General features: G+C 41.2%; 2 protein-coding genes across 4 annotated transcripts; one reads left to right on the plus strand and one right to left on the minus strand.

Annotated features, from left to right (window-relative positions):
• The first annotated feature begins 3,517 nt into the window (after window positions 1–3,517).
• LOC141019922 (tetratricopeptide repeat protein 39A) lies at window positions 3,518–17,679 on the plus strand. 3 transcript variants are annotated; one of them, XM_073494952.1, is made up of 18 exons: window positions 3,518–3,762; window positions 5,269–5,373; window positions 5,876–6,007; window positions 6,309–6,367; window positions 7,772–7,839; window positions 8,031–8,095; window positions 9,941–10,040; window positions 10,141–10,206; window positions 10,296–10,404; window positions 10,509–10,576; window positions 12,129–12,188; window positions 12,340–12,501; window positions 12,632–12,723; window positions 14,139–14,259; window positions 14,347–14,458; window positions 14,572–14,686; window positions 15,545–15,661; window positions 16,885–17,679. In XM_073494952.1, the coding sequence occupies exons 1-18, from the start codon at window positions 3,728–3,730 to the stop codon at window positions 16,991–16,993; spliced, it is 1,695 nt and encodes a 564-aa protein (XP_073351053.1). In that variant the 5' UTR covers window positions 3,518–3,727; the 3' UTR covers window positions 16,994–17,679. The 3 variants fall into 3 exon arrangements, with proteins under 3 accessions (XP_073351053.1, XP_073351054.1, XP_073351055.1); XM_073494953.1 differs by lacking the exons at window positions 3,518–3,762; window positions 5,269–5,373; window positions 5,876–6,007; ... (6 more) ...; window positions 10,509–10,576; window positions 12,129–12,188 and adding an exon at window positions 14,012–14,057 and having other exon boundaries at window positions 12,414–12,501; XM_073494954.1 differs by lacking the exons at window positions 3,518–3,762; window positions 5,269–5,373; window positions 5,876–6,007; ... (8 more) ...; window positions 12,340–12,501; window positions 12,632–12,723 and adding an exon at window positions 13,997–14,057.
• Window positions 17,680–17,761: 82 nt separating this feature from the next.
• On the minus strand, window positions 17,762–20,049 carry gadd45gip1 (growth arrest and DNA-damage-inducible, gamma interacting protein 1). The gene is made up of 2 exons (XM_073494955.1): window positions 19,614–20,049; window positions 17,762–18,361 (listed from the first exon to the last, which is right to left on the minus strand). Exons 1-2 carry the CDS (start codon window positions 20,012–20,014, stop codon window positions 18,070–18,072), a joined length of 693 nt encoding a protein of 230 aa, XP_073351056.1. The 5' UTR covers window positions 20,015–20,049; the 3' UTR covers window positions 17,762–18,069.
• Window positions 20,050–21,516: the final 1,467 nt, after the last annotated feature.

Consider the following 21,516-nt stretch of genomic DNA (forward strand, 5'->3'; position numbering starts at 1 on the left):
GAAGCTCCATCTACAGCCACTGCCAGAAACATCCACCTCTTCCAGAAAGATCCACCTCCTCCTCCACCTACAGATTCTGGAAGATTGCTGAATCCTCAACCTCCACCTCCACCCTCAACTGATTTACTAACACTGGTGCGCCTCCATAGATTTGTGCAGACAGACACAAGCCTTAACCTAAAGCCTCTGCCAGTGACCTGCAGCCACCAGCTCCACCTGCAGATTCTAGCAGACTAATTCAACTCTAACATCCACCTACAGCCTCTGCCAGCAACATCCACAGCAACCTCCACCTGTGGATTCTGACAGATTGGTGCAACCCATGTCCTCCAACTACAGGCACTTCTGAGTCCTCTTCTAGAAACCTGCACCTCTGACTCCACCTGCAGGTTATGGTAGGTTAGAGCAGCCAAAACTTCCACCTAAAGTGTCTTCCATCTTCTGCCTACAGTCTCTGCCAGTAACCTGTTGCGTCCTCCACCTACAGATTCTGGAAAACTGATGAATCCTCAAACTCCACCTCCATCTTTGACTGAAAACCAACTGCCTCCATCATCAGCTTATAAAACCTGCTGACTCCACCTGTCAATTTGTGCCAACAAGAGCAACACAAGCCTCCACCTAAAGTCTCCACCAGCAACCTGCAGCCACCACCTCCCCCTGCAGATTCTGGTAGATTAGAGCAGCCAAAACCTCCACCTAAAGTGTCTTCCATCTTCTGCCAACAGTCTCTGCCAGTAACCTGTTGTTTCCTCCACCTACATATTCTGGATTACCAGTAAGGCCTCTACCTCCACCTCCATCCTTGACTGAAAATCAGCACTCCTGGCTCCATCAGTAGATGTGTGCTGACAAACACAAACCTCCACCTAAAGCCTCTGCCAGGAACCTGCAGCCACCAGCTCCACCTGCAGATTCTAGCAGATAAATGCAACTCCTCCACCAAAACCTCCATCTTAAAGTGTCTTTTATCTTCTGCCTACAGTCTCTGCCAGTAACTGTTGTTTCCTCCACCTACAGATTCTGGAAGATGGATGAGGCCTCAACCTCCACCTCCATCTCCGACTGAAAACCAACACTCCTGTCTCCATCAGTAGATGTGTGCTGACAAACACAAGCCTCCACCTAAAGCCTCTACCAGGAACCTGCAGCCACCAGCTCCTCCTGCAGATTCTAGCAGATAAATGCAACTCCTCCACCAAAACCTCCATCTTAAAGTGTCTTTTATCTTCTGCCTACAGTCTCTGCCAGTAACCTGTTGTTTCCTCCACCTACAGATGGTGAAAGACCACTGAGGCCTCAACCTCCACCTGCACCATCAGCTTAAAAAACCTGCTGCCTCCACCTGTCAAAGAGCAACACAAGCCTCCACCTAAAGTCTCCACCAGTAACCTGCAGCCGCCACCTCCACCTGCAGATTCTGGTAGACAACTGAAGCCAAAACCTCCATCTAAAGTGTCTTCCATCTTCTGCCTACAGCCTCTGCCAGTAACTGTTGTTTCCTCCACCTACAGATTCTGGAAGATAGATGAGGCCTAAACCTCCATCTGCGACTGAAAACCAACACTGCTGCCTCCATCAGTAGATTAGTGCTGACAGACACGAGCCTCTGCCAGGAATCTGCAGCCACCAGCTCCACCTGCAGATTCTAGTAGAGAAATGCACCTCGAATGTCAACCTACAACCACTACCAGCAACCCGTACTTTCCTCCACCTATAGATTGTGACAGTCACTGTCACTGCCTCTGTCCTCTGCCATCCTCTGCAGCCTGAACCTCCACCTACAGCCACTGCCAGGAACATCCAAGAGAAGAGAAAACAGAACTCCTCTCAGAGGTCAATAAAATATCAGCCTACATTATTCTGTTCTCAATGAATTCTTTCAAAATAGTCCAGTTGAATACACTGATGTTTCATTTTATTATAACAAAGCTTGTCTATATGAAAACATGTAGTCGGACGCATCCTCATACAAGCCCCACAGGATATGTAGCCCAGTTACACCTTTACACCTAAAGGTGCTGAAATGTCTTTGTTTGATTTCTGTTTTGTAAAGTGTTGTTGACAAGTGTGCAGATCTGTGAACTGTTGGAATAAAAGTGAACTAAACTGTATAAAGTGTGTTTTTAAATTATTATGATCATTTAAAATGATAGTGACACTATAGGCAACATGTTTATTTATATAATAATACAAATTATCAAGACAAAATATTTATATTAATTTCTCTGGTCTTGTAAACATACTGTGTCAAATGTTTGGGTTTTTTTACGAAAGAAAACTCAGTGGTCACAAAGAAGTCACAGTTTACACACACAGATCTTCATGCCAATAAATAAAATGAATAAAAATATACATTGTTAACATTTCTGTTTCCTGCTGATAAAGAATTTTCACAGTCAACTGTTCAAGCACCAGAACTACCTTTCATGATAAATTTAACAACATATTTTATATTGATAAATATTTATAAATGTCACGACATCTCTGATGGACTCATCCACCTCCATCTTCTGCCAGCAATGGGCAGTTTCCTCCACCTACACCCCACAAGATTTACAACGTCATCAGTGTTTCTTTAATTTTAGTTCATTATATTTTAGTATTAATACAAACTTAGAAAGATTTATTTTTTCCATAAGTGAATAAACAAGCTGTTCTCAGAGGAAAATAAGGTCCCAGAACACTGTTTGAAACTACAAAGGTGGCAGGGTCCGCCAAATGTAAACAAAGAAAACAGCATAAATTGTCTTGTCCTTTAGGGTCAGTTTGATTATTCAATGTATTCAGTCATGAAAACAAAGAGAGTTTGTTTATTTGATTGGTTTAGTCATAAAAACCTCAGTCGATGCAGATCTTTCTCTTCTGATTAAAATGTCTTCCCAAAACTCCACAGTGCTCCTTTAAAGGTGCAAAAAGTGATCTGGAAAGTTGGTTGTTGAGTCTCATCAAATACTGACACTTTGTGTTGGTGGCTGGCCCGACCCACCAACCCAAAGCTTCAGTATCTGACCACCTGTGAATGAGACTCAGCAATCAATTATCTCACATAGGCACCTTTAACGGTGAGAGAATGGACGTGTCTGCCAACATTACATCCATGTTTTACACACGTGACAACAGTGCCCTCAAGTGACTGTACTGTGACAGTACATGTGAACAGACTGATGTAATTCTGCAGCAGGACACAGACTGACTTCTTCCTAAGTTTTGAATCAGCTGCTTAGTGGCACCAAAATACTTATTAATTTCGAATTAAAGACGAATTACCTACGTTTTGTTCCTTCTTTGGTAAAGTTATGCCCAACACTTTGTCACACCCCCTCGATGCATGTTCAGTCTTGACGTTTGACAACAAACAGTAAAGAAAAGTGAATTCAACAACATTCAGTGGTTGTAATGGACACAATCATTTCAGCTGCACCTGAGCCTGTGATTCACACTGTAATGTGTGCGTGGCAGTGATGTCACAGAGGAGGAGTCAGGTGCGCCTCCGCTGCTCACTCGATCTGCGGGATCCTCACAGATGAACGCATGCCTTCACCGCGGAGCGCTTTACGCGAACCTAACCAACAGGAAACTCTTTTTAGCCTGACGCCAACTTCTACGCAGCCGGCCTCAGTTTGACAGCTTGGTTTCTCGGTGTAAGCGGTGAATGCATCTTGATTTTCTGCGAGTGCTGCTGAGCTCCTAACAGGTGTTGGGGCACACCGCCCGGGCAGAGAACATGTCCAATGGGAAAGGCGCAAATGCTGCACAAAAGTGAGTACCAGTTACCGTCACGTTAACGCGCTACAAGTTGGACTTCTGTCCCGGTTTCTTCGCTTCTTTGGATCAGCTGGTAAAACGAACCCTCACAGGAAATAAACAGAAGAGATAATTTACCCTCAGCTGCAGCAGGAAACGCTCATAGACCGTTTCTGTTTCCTCGATGTCTGCAATCGTCACTTGTTGACTCTTTGTCCAGCACTTGTCATAAAATAGTGCCAGATAACTTAAAGTCGTATATTTTCCAGACAACACCAGAGCCTCTGTTAAAGAAATCAAAGAAACAAAACAAAACTCCAATAAATTAATCACCAACTATCTTGATAATTGATTAATCGTTTTTTTAAAGGGAGCACATTCATATTTCTCTGGTTCCAGCTCCTTAAATATGAATATTTTACTACTGAACTGAATAACTTTTGGGTTGTGGACTGAAGAAGACATTTGAGGACGTCATCTTGGGCTTTGGGAAACATTGGTTTGACACTGACATTTTGTAGACCAAACAACTCTCAGAAAATAATCAACAGATTGGTCGACAATGAAAATAATCGTTAGTTGAAGCCCTGGAAACATAATATGGATTTTATTTCAGTTGATACCAATAATTATCTTTTTTTATATATATACCGATACCGATAAGACAATTTTCCCATTTTTACCGTATTCTTTTCTTCTCCTCTGTGTTTATTGGTGGATCGTAAACCAACTTTCAAGTCACAAACAGCCGCCTACTGTATCGGAAATTGTAAATGCTGCTCTTGTTAAGACAGTAAAAGCAGTTTTGCTTTGTATTATGGGCTCCATTATTTATTGGCTAGAACTTCAGCAGTACCAACAAATAACTGATATATCAATTTCCCAATATCGGGCCGATAATTTATTGATCCAATATGGTGCATCTCTACTGATAACACTTCATTTTGAGGGACATGGCCCCGCTGCTTCAGCATGTTGCTTAATGATGCTCTGTGGTTAGTGGAACACCTTAAAGGTCCAGTGTGTAGGATTTGGTCGCATCTAGCAGCAGGTTACAGATTGCAACCAACTGAATACCCCTTCACCATACCTTGTGGTGTCTGCTAAAAATGCAGGAGCCAGTGTTTGCTTTGTCCATTCTGGGCTCCTGTAGAAACGTGCCGGACTCAAGAAGAGGACCCGCTCCCTTTGTAGATAGAAAAGACTCTTTAGGGTAACGAAGACACCACGATTCTTAGTTTCAGGTGATAATACACTAATGAAAACATAATTATGAATATGATATTACATTTCTGACTAGAGAGCCTCCTTATTCCCCCAAATTCTACACACTTGACCTACCTAAGGCAAATTTAAGAGCATGTTTACAGTGAACCTGTTACCATGGCACATGGATCCTGTGTGAAATTGTGCTGCTGTTCACTCTGCATCCCCTTCTAACCCCAGAACACGCCGCTAAGTCACAGATTAGTGCGTTTGCATTTTGCTGTGTGCATGTGTTTACCCATGTTTGTGTGGCAGCTCCTCACAGATGACCCTGAAAGAGTGTCTGGATGAGTGTATGGAGGCCTTGGATCTCTTCCTTAACAACCACTTCACCGAGAGCCTGGAGAGGCTGCGGCCAAGGTAACAGAATAATCCTGAGTCACAGGGGTTTTACCCAGCTGTTACTGTACGACTTTCAGTTTGTGGTGTGCTGTTGTACTTTACTTTTAGAACTTTTCATAGTGGTGTGTTTTAGTATGATGTCAGCAGTATTTGGCCTCGGGTGAAGCTTCTGTGGTGTGAACTGTGAAGTAGTGAGCTTCCTGTCAGCCAAGACCACGACGGTGGCTCTGGTCGGCTTCAGTTCTCCAGGATATGAGGTGTTTGCTGAAGGTGACGCCCAGAGTCTGACTGATTCAACAGCCAACAGAAAAGGCAGACCTGCAAAATAAACACTATGCACAAGACAAGCTGGGACGGTAGAGGAGATAGGAAGAATAAAGAGACGCTGATATTTACTCTTATCTTTTCTCAACAGGAAAATGCGTAGGCCATACTGTAGCTATCCTCCGAACGTTAGCTCTGTTTGCTCAAAGTATGATGTGTTTGATGTTGATCCTGCGACTCCATGCTTCCTATGTAGAGTGAAAGAGAGTATGTACCATGCTCTTATCTATGCCACGGTGCTGGAAATGCAGGCCATGATGACTTTCCAACCCGATGACATCAGCAATGCAGGAAATACCATGAAGAGTGCCCAAGAGGTCTGCCAGAGGTCAGGAAGTCTCGACACTGTAGTTTTTTTTTCACCCCCAGTCTTCACCTCTGTTATAACACCTTACTTTATTATCCAATTTGCTGCTTACTCTTCTTCCACAGCCTGTGAGCCATAAACTTTTAAGAGTGCATTTACATGGCCTGTTTCTGACCGTAGTACCAATTTGACTGTGTTTGCATGAAAGCTGCCATTAAAGGAGCTGCTAAGATAGCCGAGAGGCATGGATGATCCTTGCTGTGTTAGCAGGAATGCTGACACCATGTCTGCTGTTGATACTGAATATTGTTTGGTGTTTCAGGTTTCGACGGAAATCCCCAGGTTTGACAAACAAGTCAGTCGGGGACTCACTCACTGAAGGTAAAAGGCTTGGATGTCTCACTCCATTTTAAATCCATCCATAAATAGTTAATGCAATTGGACAAATGTGTCATTTGTATTGTATTTTCCTTTTTTTATGGGGTAACATGTATAATTCCAGCAACACCTGCAGCACGTAGAACGACTTTATTATTAGACTGACATATTTAGGCTTGTAGAGGTTTAACCTCATGCACCTTGCAAATAGATCAAGTTGTGCCATAGTGTAATTTTCTACCTCTAATGCATGCACACTGGCTTGCCTTGGCTTTCTGTTTTTCTCTTGTCTTGTCCACTAATTAATCAGTCGTGGATGGCGTCCTTCTCTTGGACGGATAAAAGAAATTAAAAGTAGCCGATAAGATGCTAAGACGGGTGGCCGTTCATACTCCTGGGCGGCCTGCTCAAGTAAAACGTGTGGGAATTAGCATGCTAACATGCTCACAATTAAAATGCTACCATTAGGCAGGTTTTAGGGCCCAATCCTTATGTCCACACTCACAGACTTTGAGGCCCATTCTTGGTAAGTCTGCAAGTGTTTAAGTGAATGAGGGCTCCCTCAGGGACCTTTTGAGGCCCTTATGGGCACTTTCCATAAGTCTGCATTTCTGAAGACTTCATAGTTCATAGCAATTTAACATTAAACCCATGGTTACCATGGGTTACCAGGGGATGCCTCAAAACATTTATAAAAAAAAAAAACAATAATCCAGATGCTTTCATTATTCTATATGCAACATTTTTTATTCACAAATGAACGTTTTCTAAATCACCACCTAACATCTGACATTTTCTCCGAGAACTGTTTCTGTGCTTAAATCACTCAGTAAAAAGTAGTAAGCTTTTGAAACATCATGGAACTTTTCCCCTGAAACCTTTAACTGAACAGGTTTCTATTTATGTTTATGTGTACTAATTTCTGTTTTTGATTATAAGGCTATATATTCAATAGCATCAAAGTGCTGTCCTATATTTATTATACTATTTCGGCCCTTTGCAGGCTCTCTCACTCAAACAATTACCAGGTGATGTCAGCCAAGTCCCCAGGTGCTCAGGACTGAAGGCCTTGTACCATGTTCACCATCTTAGTATAGTGTGTTAGCATGCTAATATTTGCCAAACAATTTAAACACTTAAATAAGTGATGCTTAATTTACCAGGTGCAATATCTAGTTTTGCATTTGCAAATGTCTGTGTGTGTTTGCACACAAGGGAGGAAAGGAAAGACTTATTAAACCATGAAATCTGCTCATCAAATGCAAATGGTCAGGTAAAAGGCAAGAAGGAATGAAGGCTGGAAGCACTTCTGTGGAAACATGGATTTAATGTTTTACTGCTTGTTGACTCTGATCATTGTATGTTATTTATTACTCAATGTGTGTTTGTATGGATGTGTGTTTGCAGTGCAGCTTCATGCTGAAGTGTGTTATGCAGAGTGCCAACTCCAAAGAGCTGCTCTCACCTTCCTACAGGTGCAGTAGTGTATCCTAATATATCTCTATCTGCTTCATTACAGCCCAAAGTTTACACATTATCCAGGTTTTCAAGACTGTATAATAGTTTTAAATGCGTTGTATGCTATGAAGTCTAATCCAGGTGCCACAACTGCAATATATATACACTTTTCCTTTCTCCCTTATTGATTAATGTATTTGTTTTGCAGGATGAGAACATGGTGAGTTTTATCAAAGGAGGAATCAAAGTACGAAACAGTTATCTAATTTACAAGTAAGTAATGGAAGAACAATTAAGTGAATGTCGGTGGAGTATAATGTTAATGAATAGTAAGAATGTATATGTTATCTGTCCAAACTGCAGCAGTTGTTAAAAGTGTTTTATGTGGTTATTAAAGGGCCACTACACTGATTTCACTGAGTACTGTTAAGCCTGTCAAAACAGTTGTATGATATTTTCTGTAGTTTTGGAGGGAACTGGGAAAAATAACCCAGATGATGTCATAGTGATGTAATCTCATTTTAGATTTGGAGGCAATTGAGTGGTGTAGTAGTTTGTAGTCCTAAAACCTGAAAGTCAGTTAGCATTTTTGCACATCCTGTCCCCTCGTCTCAAAATCGATGAGTTTTTTTAAATCCGTTTTCGGTTAAATGCCTGAAATAAGGGCTGTGGTTATCACAGGATCAGGATATTTACACGTTTTTTCGTCTACAACAACAAATGCATCATTAAATGCACAACAGTTGAATTATAAAGGGCTTATCTGTCTTAAAAACAGTTTTGCAAACAAGGCTAAATGAGACTACAGAAGTTGTCTGGGACATTAAACGTCATCACATCGAACACAGAGACTCATCTACTCACTAGTGCGTCTCTACAGGATGTCTTTACTTACAAACTATTCTTACTCTTACTTTATAACTTGTAGATTGTATAGTTTACAGAACATGTGTATAGTAACTGTGTAGTCACACACTTGTGTTTGCCACAGAGCTTATATTTGGCGATATTCAAAAATCCAATAGGCTTTTTGTTGAGGGAACCAGGGCCATGCTAACTTCTGGGTTAGCCTACAAAAATTCATCGTGCCTACACCACTCGATTGACCCCTATTCACATGGTGCCTATTTTGCTCAGGCTGAGAAGCTTGAATGCTGAGATAACAATGTGCTGCTGTGTTCCCGGCTGCGGGTCGTATACACATCAGGAATCTGACAAATTGTTATCAGTTCATCACATACTGGTTGAGTAGAAACGTAAAAGTTATTGGACAATGAAAATCTGGAGGGTATTTGGGCCATATTTTGACGTAAAACTACATATTTGGTAACCTATTAGCTAACGTTAGCATTCAACCACTTCCTAGCTAACATTACCATTTGATTACATCCAGTGTGTTTCACTTCTGGGCTTAAAGCAATGTGTCCAAGATATGGGTTGATATTTGAGAACTAATTTATGTCTTTCCTATCGCATCATGTAACACTATGAAACAGTAATGTTAGCTAGGAAGTGGTTGAATGCTAGCGTTAGCTGTTGTCTAACAGAAGCTAATGGGTCATTAAATATGCTGTTTTATCTTGAAAAATGGCCTGAAGTCTCTCCAGATTTTCACTAGCCATTGTCTTTTCAGTTGCCGATCAATCTGGACGCAGTGAAATGCTAACGATTTGTTGGATTCCCTGTGATTGTACAGCTAGCAATCTGAAACAAAGCAGTACCATAGTTGAGTTTCCCACGCTGAGTGTGGTGTCAGAGGAAAATGGCCGCTGTGGGAACATAGTCACTTACAACATAACATAACAGAGAGCATCCGCTACAAACTAGGAGTTAAAGTTAGGTAGTTCAAAAAATATGCTGCTGAGTTGCACCATGGGAAATGTAGGATCAAGTGTTTTTGGAGTACCTGGTAAGGATATTTTGGCTTCTGCTAAACCGATTGTGTTCAGTCTGTTTTTAAATGTGTTTCTAACAATATTCCTAACTTTATTAAAGTGCAACCTTTAATCCCTGGACTACCCCTTTAAGTGTTTTGAATAGCTGCATGTTACACCGTATTAGGTTATTATGCTAAACTGTGTCGTTAAACAATTGACATAGTTGCCTTTTATCATCTAGAGAACTGCACTCCCTCATAAAATCTCCAAACTGTCTCAAAGGACCCAGCCACGTCCACTTAGAGGGAGGAATATCCTTTGGAATAGGGGCGTTTAATCTGGTACGTCACAAAACATTCCTTAAACATCATCGGTTGACTTCCTGCTGTGTGTCATCATGTGTCTGTACCATACAGTTTATCAGGTCGTCTTTATTTACAGACACTCTCCTTATTTCCTCCACGGATACTCAAAGTTCTGGAGTTTGCAGGCTTCTCTGGAGACAAGGTGGGACTCATAGATATCCTCCATTATTCAATCCCCTCGTTAACTGATGCACTCATGGGTGTTTTTCTACATGTGTGGTCCTGTTTTAGGAATACGGTCTGTCGCTGCTGCATGAAGGTGCGACAGGGATGAATCTGCGCTCCATGCTGTGTGCGCTGCTCGTGCTCTGCTACTACACCTTTCTCACGTTCATACTAGGTAATACTGTACTCCATTACATTTTATATCATAACTTGCACATTTTTCACTGCTAGGAAGATTTATCTACAGTATATCATATCCTATCTGTTCCATCCCCTCAGGGACCGGTGAGGGGGATGTAGCTGAGGCTGAAAGACTGCTCAAACCTTTCCGGCTCCGCTACCCACGGGTGAGCGACAAAAAGGATCGTCTGTTTACAGAAAAAAATCACTTTCTAGGAAAAACACAGGGCCGTCTGTCTCGTAACGCAGGTGTTAATGTTTGCTATTCAGATGCAAAAGTTGCCTCAGAGGCTGATGTCATAAGCATAGCTACTTATTATCTTTAGCAGATAATTCTGTCAGAGAAATTTACCATATTTTCAGGTTCAAATGTAAGCAGTAGTTTTGGTTTGGGTATTATGGTTTTAATAAACGACATGTGCAACAGATGGCAAAATCTTACCCAACATACCTTAACTACATAGGTAGTTAAGGTACGTTGGCTCATTGGAGACAAACAGAACATCATTGTGCCAAATGATGTACAGTAGTGAATGGAGAAAGACAAATCATTTTTTATCCCGTTTTGGATTGTGCCATGAATCACAAATATGATGTTTATCAATTTTAAAGATAATTTTTCATGTCAAGAAAGTTTAAGTCAAAGTAGTTGTCGTAAAGATGGTAAAATTCCATTTAGTTTTATGTTAGACCGCTCAGTGAACTACATCGTCTCGCTCAACACACATCACCAACACCTACATGGTCGCCAACTCGACACAGGAAATACTGCTCATATTGACAACTGCAGTTATGTGAAAGGAGAGTTTTGTGAGCTGCAAATATACAGAAGCAGCTCTACAAGGTTTAAGTTACGGGTTTTGGTGACCGTTGACCGTCGTTGGCTGGGTAGTCTTTGTAATTATGTATTTTCACAGTCTTATATTTCATTGGTTTTATAACAAACTGCGTCTTTCTTGACTTGTAAATTATCTGTGACAAACATACGTGTGATTCATGACACAATTCAAACTGGATCCCTCTCTCTCCATTCACTACCATACAAAGTTTTCCTGAAATAAGGTCCCATGGGGCAAACTGGAAGGGGTGTGACTTAGGCTCCCTACAGTTCTAACAAACCGTGCTATGGATTTGCAGCGTGGGAAATGTAGGAGCCAGCTGTAACCATACTACGCTCTGGATGTTTGGATATTGCGGCCTCTATTTTGATTTGTGTCTCTCTCTGTTCTTTCAATCGTTCTATTTTTGCACCTCTTACTGTACGTCAGCACTTTCTTACAAATGCCTCCTTCCACTCACGTTGCTCTCTTTGTATCCCCACCCTGATTACCTCCATCTGATACTCACTCCACCCTCCACTCACACAGTCCCCTCTACACCCTGAATCCTCACACCATCTCACCTATACTTTAAGTGCACTCACACACCTTTGTGTTCACTCCACCTGACTCACATTCTTGTAAATCCACAATCCCTGTCTCCACTCCGCCTTTTACCCACATGCCTGCCCATCCCAGAGAGCAAACTCAAGAGCTGTGACACAATGTGTACCAAACCAAAAATGGAAATGTCTTGGTTAAACACAGCCAAGAGTAATTGCTATACAGTAGGTCTGCTTGCAGATGGACGACAGTTCAACACACAGGAGATTGAAGTGAAATGCTGAGCAACACTGTCGGCTGATGTACAATTTTTTTTCTACTTTTCTCGTCTCTCCAGGGAGCAATATTCCTCTTCTTTGCAGGCAGGACTGAAGAGATCAAGGGGAACATTGATGAGGTGTGTTTCACAAAATGTGGCTCGAAGAATGACGCTATTTCTGACGAAGGAACAGCGCCCAGTGTCAATATTTAATACAAAACATACTACAAACGTAACATTACATATCCTTATTAATGTGCCACTTGATGTGATGTCACTGTGCTACCAGGCGGTGGCACTATTTGAGGATGGCTGCAAGGCCCAGCAGGCGTGGAAGCAGTTCCACCACATGTGCTACTGGGAGCTGATGTGGTGCTTCACCTATAAGCGAACGTGGAAGATGGCGTACTTCTACGCAGACCTGCTGAGCCAGGAGAGCCGCTGGTCCAAGGTACAGAACACAAGGCGGACCAGAGGAGATCAGAGCGAATTTAGTTGGTAGATCTCTCAATATAAAACTGTGCGTTGATCTTAAAAACATCTTGAGATGTAAAATGAGTGAATCTCATTCTCTCTGTTAGGCCATGTATGTTTACATGAAAGCTGCTTACCTCAGCATGCTGCCTAAAGATGAAGCCAGGCCCTTTGGGGAGGACGAGGTGGAGCTCTTCAGGTAAACACACAGACACTGTGATTGTTCTGGGTTTTATCTCAGAAGCAAACTACTGGTGTCCCAAGACTCTGATGTACTTTCAAGGGAACTGTGAGTGGTATTGTTGGCATACATGTCTGTGTACTTTGTGTGAACCCAGAGGATAGAAGTGTTTTTGATCAAAGACAAATCTTTTTGCCAAAGCTGAAAACTCTTCTTGAAGATCTTCCAGATGTGCACAACACAGGCAGAAATACTCTGCTTTGTATTTTTTATTTTATTTTTTAAATGTATTTATTGTTTATTTTTGCAGTGACAGTGCACAAATAAAAAGCTCTTGTTAACTAGCAGCTAATCTGCACATGTTGTCCCTGGGCAGGTAAACCAAAAATACACAGAACAGAAAGTACACTACGTAAAACAGCACAATAGACAGAAATCCATCAGTATAACTTAAGTAGAATCATTATGATAGACAATATAGGCAAGACAATCATTGGTGATGACAGTTACGTGCTGATTATAGCCAAAACCTGAGCCTGGTTTTAAACATATACTCTCTAATGTTTGTAGGTGTTGAGTTCCACTTCCCCACCACTGTAATCAGAATAGAAAGCAGATTAACCAATGCAGTTCTTCTGAACTTTGGTACCCAGTCAGCCCCAGTAGATGCTCTAGTCCCACCAACTTAGCCACAGCTGGGATGGGCCATTCTCTAAGAGGAGGGGGTGCAAGACTTAATAGTTATAAACATCAGGCCTGCATCTGAGGGATGTAATAAGTTATCAAGATTATAATATTAATTTATGTTTCCACAGAAAAGTTATGTTGTATGTTAAAAAATTCTTATGTTGCATATTGGCCCATGTTTGGCAAGTTAGTCGTGATATCCCGAAGTCATCCACGTATTAAACTGAGATTGAACGTGAGCACCGAGAAACGTTTCCTCCTTTAGCAGATGAATTTGAAAACGGAATCAACGTCCAAGTGAATAAACTTTGCTGTTTGGGTTCACTCTCACTGTTGTACCTTGTTTTTAGCGAGATGACCTACTGGTCACTACTTGCCCAGCACCAAACTGCACAGATGAAGCCAGCTGGTGAACATAGTGCAGCATTTAGCAGCTACAGCACCAGATATTTCCCTCAGGAGTTAGTGGAGACTGAAACATGACTAAAGAGAGTGAGTATTGGACTTGAAGTCTTCAGGTAGACAGAGACACAGGTATAAATGAATGCTCGGTAACTGCTGGATGTGTTGGCTAACATGTTCAGTGTAAGGTGATAATATGTCACTTTTGTGTTCACAGCTTTTTACAGCCCCAAGTGGCCAAAAATTAGGCCCTATAAATGCAGGTATTAAAGCAAGCACTGTCACTAATTCAGACCCTGTTCCTTCTTTCCTAATGTGTCTTCATTATTTCCACGTGTCTTTAGAAAAGTGCCCACCTTCAAACAGAAGATAGCAGGGAAGTCTCCCCCGACTGAGAAGTTTGCTATCCGTAAGGCCAGACGCTACAAGGCTCCCTCCCCAACCAAGCTACCTGTGCCAGTGCTGGTAAAGCCTCACACACGCAAAAACCTCACACAACACGCAGTGTGTTTGACTCTGAGCCGGCCAACAGTAATCACTGTCTCATCGTAGGAGATGATGTACATGTGGAACGGTTTCAGTATGATCAGCAAGCGACCCGAGCTGACTGAAGGCATGATGCAGACTTTGGCGGATGCAGAGCGCACCCTGCTGGAGTCTCCTGGTAATACAACTTATCTCAAAAACACGAGTCAGAACAACCCCCCTCATCTTAAAATATAACTGTAGTTAAAGTGAGATCATGTGACACATCTGTGTCTGCTCCCTCCTCTACAGCCAATGAATATTCGGTGGATGACCGCTGTTTGATCCACCTGCTGAAGGGTCTGTGTTTGAAGAACCAGGGTCTCCTCCAGGCCGCTGAGGAATGCTTCAACAAAGTGTTTTCCAGGTGAGCTCCAGTCACAGATGTGGAATCCAGTCATCGTCAGCTCGAGTCACTGTTGTGATGACTTGCAGGTTGACTTGATATTAAATTACTTCAAACTCAGGAAGTGAAACACTCATGACTTCAACTGAAACATGATGACTCGAATAACTTCACTGTCTTCACATAATGTTTTCAGTTTTTATCTGTCTGTCTGTCAGTATTTTGCTGTTTAAAACATGTCAGATTAATTTCATGTGCGGGCAAGTTCTTACAAATCATTTTCAAGAAGAAAAAAATAAACCTTTATCTTTTTTAACCATTCAAAAAATCAGCGTGTGAACTGCATGTACAAACTGGACACGATTTTTGGCAGTATGGATAAACACACACTGACCATGTCATGTTAATTTAGGGCCAGAAGATGACTTAAGTGTGTTTACATGTCATGGGGGAGGACTACTGCATATGTGGAAAAAGTAGTATGAAGCCTTTTGTGGCTACAGAGGAAGCTGCATGTACACAGAATACAGAATAAACTATATTAAAAAAGTAAATGTGCTAAAAAGAAACCACACATACAGCAATTCAAAATAGAGGTTAGACATTATATACATTATTGTGTTGTGTTGTTTTCTCACATCTTAACTGAACTGGAAGTATTGACAGTGTAATGTTTCCTTAGCAATTCAAGCCTCCTCGCTCACCCATCAGGTCAGAGTTAATATTTACAGAGCAATCAAGACAACAACAAATATTAATTACAAATTTTAAACAGGTTTACCCAGGATGTCACAGTATACCACAGAGTATTGACCAAACGAATGTGTCAACTGTAACTGCATGTGACCGTGACATTTCATTTTTTCTGTGTGTGCTCAGTGAAAAGAAGATCAGGTTTGACCACTACTTGGTGCCCAACGCTCTGGTGGAGCTCAGTCTGCTCTTCATAGACCAAGGCAGAAGGGACGAGGCTATTAAACTACTGCACAAGGCCAAGTAAGTTATTCCTTAATAACAGCTGCATTGATGCATTGATGTACTCTGGCACATGCACCATTGGGGGGGGTACAAATTGCATGGATTATTGTGAGGGTACACATTTATTTTGGAAATGATAAAACAATAATAAATAAAACACTTATTTACAGTTATTAATGCACCCAAATGATAAATATGTTTTCCATTTCCTGCCTTTTCCTTTTATTCAGCCGCATTTTAACTGAACTAGACGACAAATTGTACCTCACACAGCAGGAAATCTTTGGTTTCTCTTGTCTCTTGTTTGAGCTAACGATGGACACATTAACTGAAGAACCGTACTTGTACTTTTTTAGACTCCATTTATAAACTAACATAAGCTACAGTTGCTCTCTGTTAGCGGCACATAGACACTAATCCACAATCCAGCAGCATTAAACAACTTGAACAAATCGTCCACAGGCTTGTATAAGCAACTGAGAGAGACGGGGGAGGTCTCATTTTTCACGTCATTTTCGTGTTACAATCTGCTCAAAACTTGATTAAATAAAATTAAAATAAATAAATTGCTACAAATTGTTAAATAGAACCCCTTTAACTAGATTATTGCTGCCATTTTAGGTTACTAGCTAAAGTTACTGGTTACTTTACAAATGAATATGATCAGCTCATAAAATATTCAATTTATCATTCAAGTAACATGGTGTTTACACTGTTTTATCCACTGACATGATCTATCACTTTTAATATATCATGATTACCCAACAAACGATTGTTAAGGCAGCCAACTATCAATTAGAGAAATTGCTTAAAATGTGATTAAATGGTCTTTGTTTTGTTTTTTATGGACTGCTACTGAAGTTTCACATTGACACATTTTGTTCTGTCACCAACAAAGTCCTATGTACAGGACTGTAGGGACAGGGGGGTTTTGTCTCTGGTTGCTGTGTGTAAGGCTCGTACAGGAACACTAGAGGTCGCTCTCTCCCTGTTACATATACTGTAGGTCTGAAAGGCTGGACTTTTATTTAACTGCACATCAAATATCAACACTCTGCTCCCATTGGATCTAAATGGAGAATCAATTAACAAAAAACTAAATCTGAACAATACCTTAACACGTGCAAAGCAAATGAAATGTAACCACATGTTCTTGATAGTTTAAAAATAGATGGTGTTTTGAAACCATCATCTTGGCAGTTTTTCACACTGAAACCGTCTCTGTTGTTTTTGACTTGTAGACACAACTACAAAGAATACTCGATGGAGTCTCGTACACAGTTCAGGATACACGCTGCTCTGGCCAAACTCAAGGCTGACCCTGGTGAAGAGGAGGACACTCATCTGTAGGAAGACCTTTCTTTGTAAAGGACTCTGTTTCCACTTACAGTTACGGCTGTTTGATCGTGACAGTTTTTAACCGATATCCATTTTCATCAAGTAAATACTGGGTATTTTATCACTGTGTTCAGGTATACCTGTTTTAGGTGTTTGTGTCACAGTCTACACCAACATATCATCGGACAAACCGGTCAGAATATTTACATGAGCCCGTCCTTTTCTAACCCGGCTTCAAAGAGTCAAGTGGAGCTTGACGTTTTAAGCTGAGGGACATTTTATTTCATGGACAATGTTTTTATTGTTTACATCAAGAATTAAAGAACACTCAGTTTTAATCAACAAGTGATTGAAAGCCACTATAAATAGCAAATGTAAGAAATTGTATGACTTAATGAAATGTATAGTACTGACTGTTATTTTACTGTGTGATTTTAACATAATTAACTTTAGGATAATATGCTGTTTTTGGAAGATGACAACATTTTTAAAACCTGATTCAGAAGACTGTCAACTGGCTCGAAGAAATGTGGCGATACTACAGGAGACTGAAGAGGTGAAATCAACTGTTTACAGCTGTCCTAAACTCATTTTCACTGTGAGTGTATTGAATTAATCAGATTCAGTCTTGGGGCAGGTCTGGAATATGTGCACTTTCCATAAAGTTATTTTTGCACAAATAAAATTCTACATATGAACATCTGTGTTTTGTCTTAAATTACACCAAAATTCTGTGGTGTTAATCTTCTTTAGTGAAAGTATTTCAGACAGAACGCAGTCTGTACAGAGGGGAATTTATTTCAGTGACAGATAAATACATAAAGAGGTCATGAAAGATTGTTTAACAAATGGAGAAAACAACTCTGGACTCAGTTTTTTTACAGAAGAAAACAAAAACATGGAGCTTTCTTAAATCCAGGTCATTACAGATGTAGTCGGGTAACACAAAACAATGAGCAAACAGTTATTCGAATACTTTCAAACAACTGTCCCACTGATTTGTGTTGTGCAGAACGCTTCCCATCTCATTAACTACAGTTCGCCCAAGTCCCGACAGTTATTTATGTCTGAAATGACTCAGGCCAAGACTATGAGGCGGCAGCAGGAGGTGTGACAGGGGCGGCCGCCTGCTCCTCTTTCAGTCTGCGTTTCATCAATTTCTTCTTCTTCTTCTCTTCCTTTTCTATTTCAGCAACCATTTCCAAGAACTTGGGGCTGCGAGGGTCCAATGCATAGCCAAATCGCTCTCTGGCCTCTGCCAGCATCTTTGCACGCCGGGCTTTCTCCTCCTTTAGCTTTCTCTTGCTTTCGTGCTTTTCTCTGCGCCAGTCAGCTACCATCTTGGGCATTTTGGCCATGTTGGCTGCAATGATTTTCTCTCTGTGATGGAAATTGAAAAGATTAGTATAACAGATGTTAATGTGGTGCATGATGCATAGTTGTTCGATGGCTGGTCAATTTAGATTATGTCTCGACAACAATTGGATTGCTACGGCAACTATGGATGTGAAATTTGGCACGGTTCATCTTCCTCACATGATGACTTGTGATAACTTTGATTCCCTGACTCGTCCGCTTGCTTGCGTGTTTATTAGGATCTCTTTTAGCTCGAGAGCTTTGTCCATATTGAAATCACAATGAAATACATTATCTGATATAATATACAGTACACATCCACATCATATATACACAATAATATACACCTTAATACACAAACCTAGTTTTATGTAATCACTTTTGCTTTATGTATTTATGGGACAGTGCACACATAATCAACACTGATGTTAAAAACACCCATGTAGATTGGATTGGGTTTATATTGACAGCTAAGGAAAAAAGTTCATTGTTTCAATCATCTTTAAGCAAACACATCAAATCAATTTTATCTATATAGCCCAAAATGAATATATTTGGACCTTGGACACAGAGACAAGACATGTGAAGGTACCACTTTGGATTTTGAGAAACTGTCACGTTCACTTTTCACTATTTTAGTGTACATGATTAACCAAAACAATCTGCAGATTAAAATGATAGTTAGATGCAGCCCTACACACCTACATACAATATACAAATGCAGCTACACTGACAACCAATTTTATACTTAGGATATTATCTAGTTGCATTATGGGAAATGTAGGATTCAGCATCTTTTAAGCCTGATCCATACAAGAGACTAAAAGCCGGGACCAGATCTGCCTCTTTGCTCCAACTTGAACCTCTTTCTTGTTCAATACTAATTTCTTTGTGCCCCTTTAATTGTTGTTGTTTTTTTTTAATCTTTAAACACAATTCCCTCTAACGTCCATGGCAATACATTAAATTTGTGATAAAGTTCTGAATAATCACGAATATCAGGGTAAATTTACTCTGAGGGCCTGTGTACTGTCCTCCATCAGGTGGTCTTCAGGTGGCTGCTGGCTGTGTTCTCCTGTATTCTCTTTACATCAGTCCGTGCCTTCTACATATTTATATAATAACATGATACATTATTACTGCATCCTGCCTGGCAATAATCATGATTGCACAAGACTGAACTGAACTGGACTGATCTGTAAACACACCAGGACAGTTTCTGCTCCACCTGTCCGATAATTGACGCACTGGTGTTAGCTACAGTAGCAGTACTTACTTCGCCAAACGTTTTTCGGTTTCCAGCTTCTCCCTGGTCTCGATGTTCTTCAGCATTACCTCTAACGGAGGGTGCCACTCATTTTCCTCCGCGGTAATCTTGTCCAGCTCCGCATGGCTGGGCCACAGAGACGCAGGGTCGATGCCCGACGCTGAGCCGTAGCGACCGAACAGCTTCCTGTCATACCGGGCCGTCTTCTGCCACTCCGGCGTTTTCTCGCTGTCCTTGTCTGGGACATACGGCTCTCGGAGGTTCAGCTTTAATGGTTTGGGGTTATAGGACGCCGTCTGCAATAGAAGTCCATTCTGACAGCTCGCAGAAAGTACGGTTTTTGAAGATGAAATCCCCGTTAACGTCCTACACAACACTGCCGTCCTCCTGCACAGTATGGACGCCGCCATGTTTCTTCTTCGACGAGAAGGACCCGGGGAACAGACAGAGGTGTCCGCTGCAGTGCCTGCTCATCACGGCAGACGGTATAGTATAGTTTGAAATGGTTATAGCTACATTAAGGCCATATTGTTGGACATGCATGTACATTTATGTTTATACCATACACATATATGTACTTTCTTAAAGGCAGGTCAAAGTGGTATTCACAGTGAAAAGCAGCTTATAACATGAAATTAGGGAGAAAGTAGGGCTGAAACGATTATCTAATATTTACGACTTACCTATTTTGTTTGTTTTTTTTAAACTAAATGCAAATTGAGATTCACATAAACTTAGCTATTTGGAGGCTTTACTTTGGTGTCTGAAGAATTGTGATGGACAATTTTAATTATCGATATATCGGCTGATGAACACACTTTCTTTGCAATGATCCCTCATATGTCATTACCACACACTTATGACAAAGATATGTAATGGAGGTAGGATATTTTAGTTTAACAATAAACTTCACTGAAACAGTAAACGTCACTGGGAAATTTATGTTTATAAATTACACAGTTCATCTTTTTTATGCATCTGGCAACACATAAACCGATGCTGATATATCTGTGATAAGCCAATATCAGCTGATAATATTGGTCAACCGACATATCGGTCAGGCTCTGATTTATAAACTGTAAAGATATCTCACAGACAGTAATAAGTTACTGTTGGTGGCAGCTCTAGTTGAAGGAAATGGCAATCCTACGCTGTGCATTCTGTAGGAACAGGAGGAGTTTCAGACATTTTCATTCATGAGAAATGGTTTTTCTCAGATTCCCTGTATCCTGGGAGTCTGTGCTGGGAATTGTGATGGCCAAATGTCAAAAGGTCCATAGCTGAATTAATCCCTTTCATAGGCACTCTCATTGACTTTCAGGAGTTAAGTTCAGTCTGGATGTTTCTCACTAAACATCTCCGTTGAGTTGGAAGACTTTGTGAGCAGGTGGGCCGTAGCCAGAGCACCAGAGCAAGAAGGGGAGCTGAGACTCCTTTAACACCTTCTTTGAACATTTAAGGACCACTGGGCAGGGAAATAAACCTTCTTTGAAAGAGAGGATCTTTTGTTTTAACCTCCTGAGCTCCACCTCCTCCTTCCTCCACCCTCCCTCAACTTTTACATTTGATTTCTTTTCAAGAAGCGGAGATAGAACAAATGGGGTTGCTCTGGAGTGCAGCACTTACAGACACAGATGTCATCGCTTTTGTGTCGTGGGAGCGCGCAGAGCTCTCCATCGTCATTAAAGATTTAGGGTTCCCATGGCAGGGGTAGCACTAGGCTGGAGGTGGGGGTGGGCATGACAGAGGCTTAATTTGGCTTAGGAGCGATCTGGTGCCAAGCCCGGGGCTTTGGGGATCACATCAACGTCAGTCACAGGAAAATAGGCTTGTTAGCAGTTAGACGATAAGGCGATGGTGGCAAGATGACAGGTCTATTTCTGAGTGAGTGTGTGAGTAGGAGGGATGGGTG

Source organism: Pagrus major, chromosome 23 (genome assembly GCF_040436345.1).
Source record: "Pagrus major chromosome 23, Pma_NU_1.0".
Lineage (NCBI taxonomy): Eukaryota > Metazoa > Chordata > Actinopteri > Spariformes > Sparidae > Pagrus > Pagrus major.

Excerpts from the sequence above, each read along its gene's own strand:
- gadd45gip1 (XM_073494955.1), bottom strand. The coding sequence starts at position 20,014 with ATGGCGGCGTCCATACTGTGCAGGAGGACGGCAGTGTTGTGTAGGACG. Across the intron at positions 18,362-19,613 it reads ACCGAAAAACGTTTGGCGAA|AGAGAAAATCATTGCAGCCA; the intron begins GTAAGTACTGCT and ends TTTCCATCACAG.
- LOC141019922 (XM_073494952.1), top strand. The coding sequence starts at position 3,728 with ATGTCCAATGGGAAAGGCGCAAATGCTGCACAAAA. Across the intron at positions 5,374-5,875 it reads CTGGAGAGGCTGCGGCCAAG|AGTGAAAGAGAGTATGTACC; the intron begins GTAACAGAATAA and ends CTTCCTATGTAG. Across the intron at positions 8,096-9,940 it reads AACAGTTATCTAATTTACAA|AGAACTGCACTCCCTCATAA; the intron begins GTAAGTAATGGA and ends TTTATCATCTAG.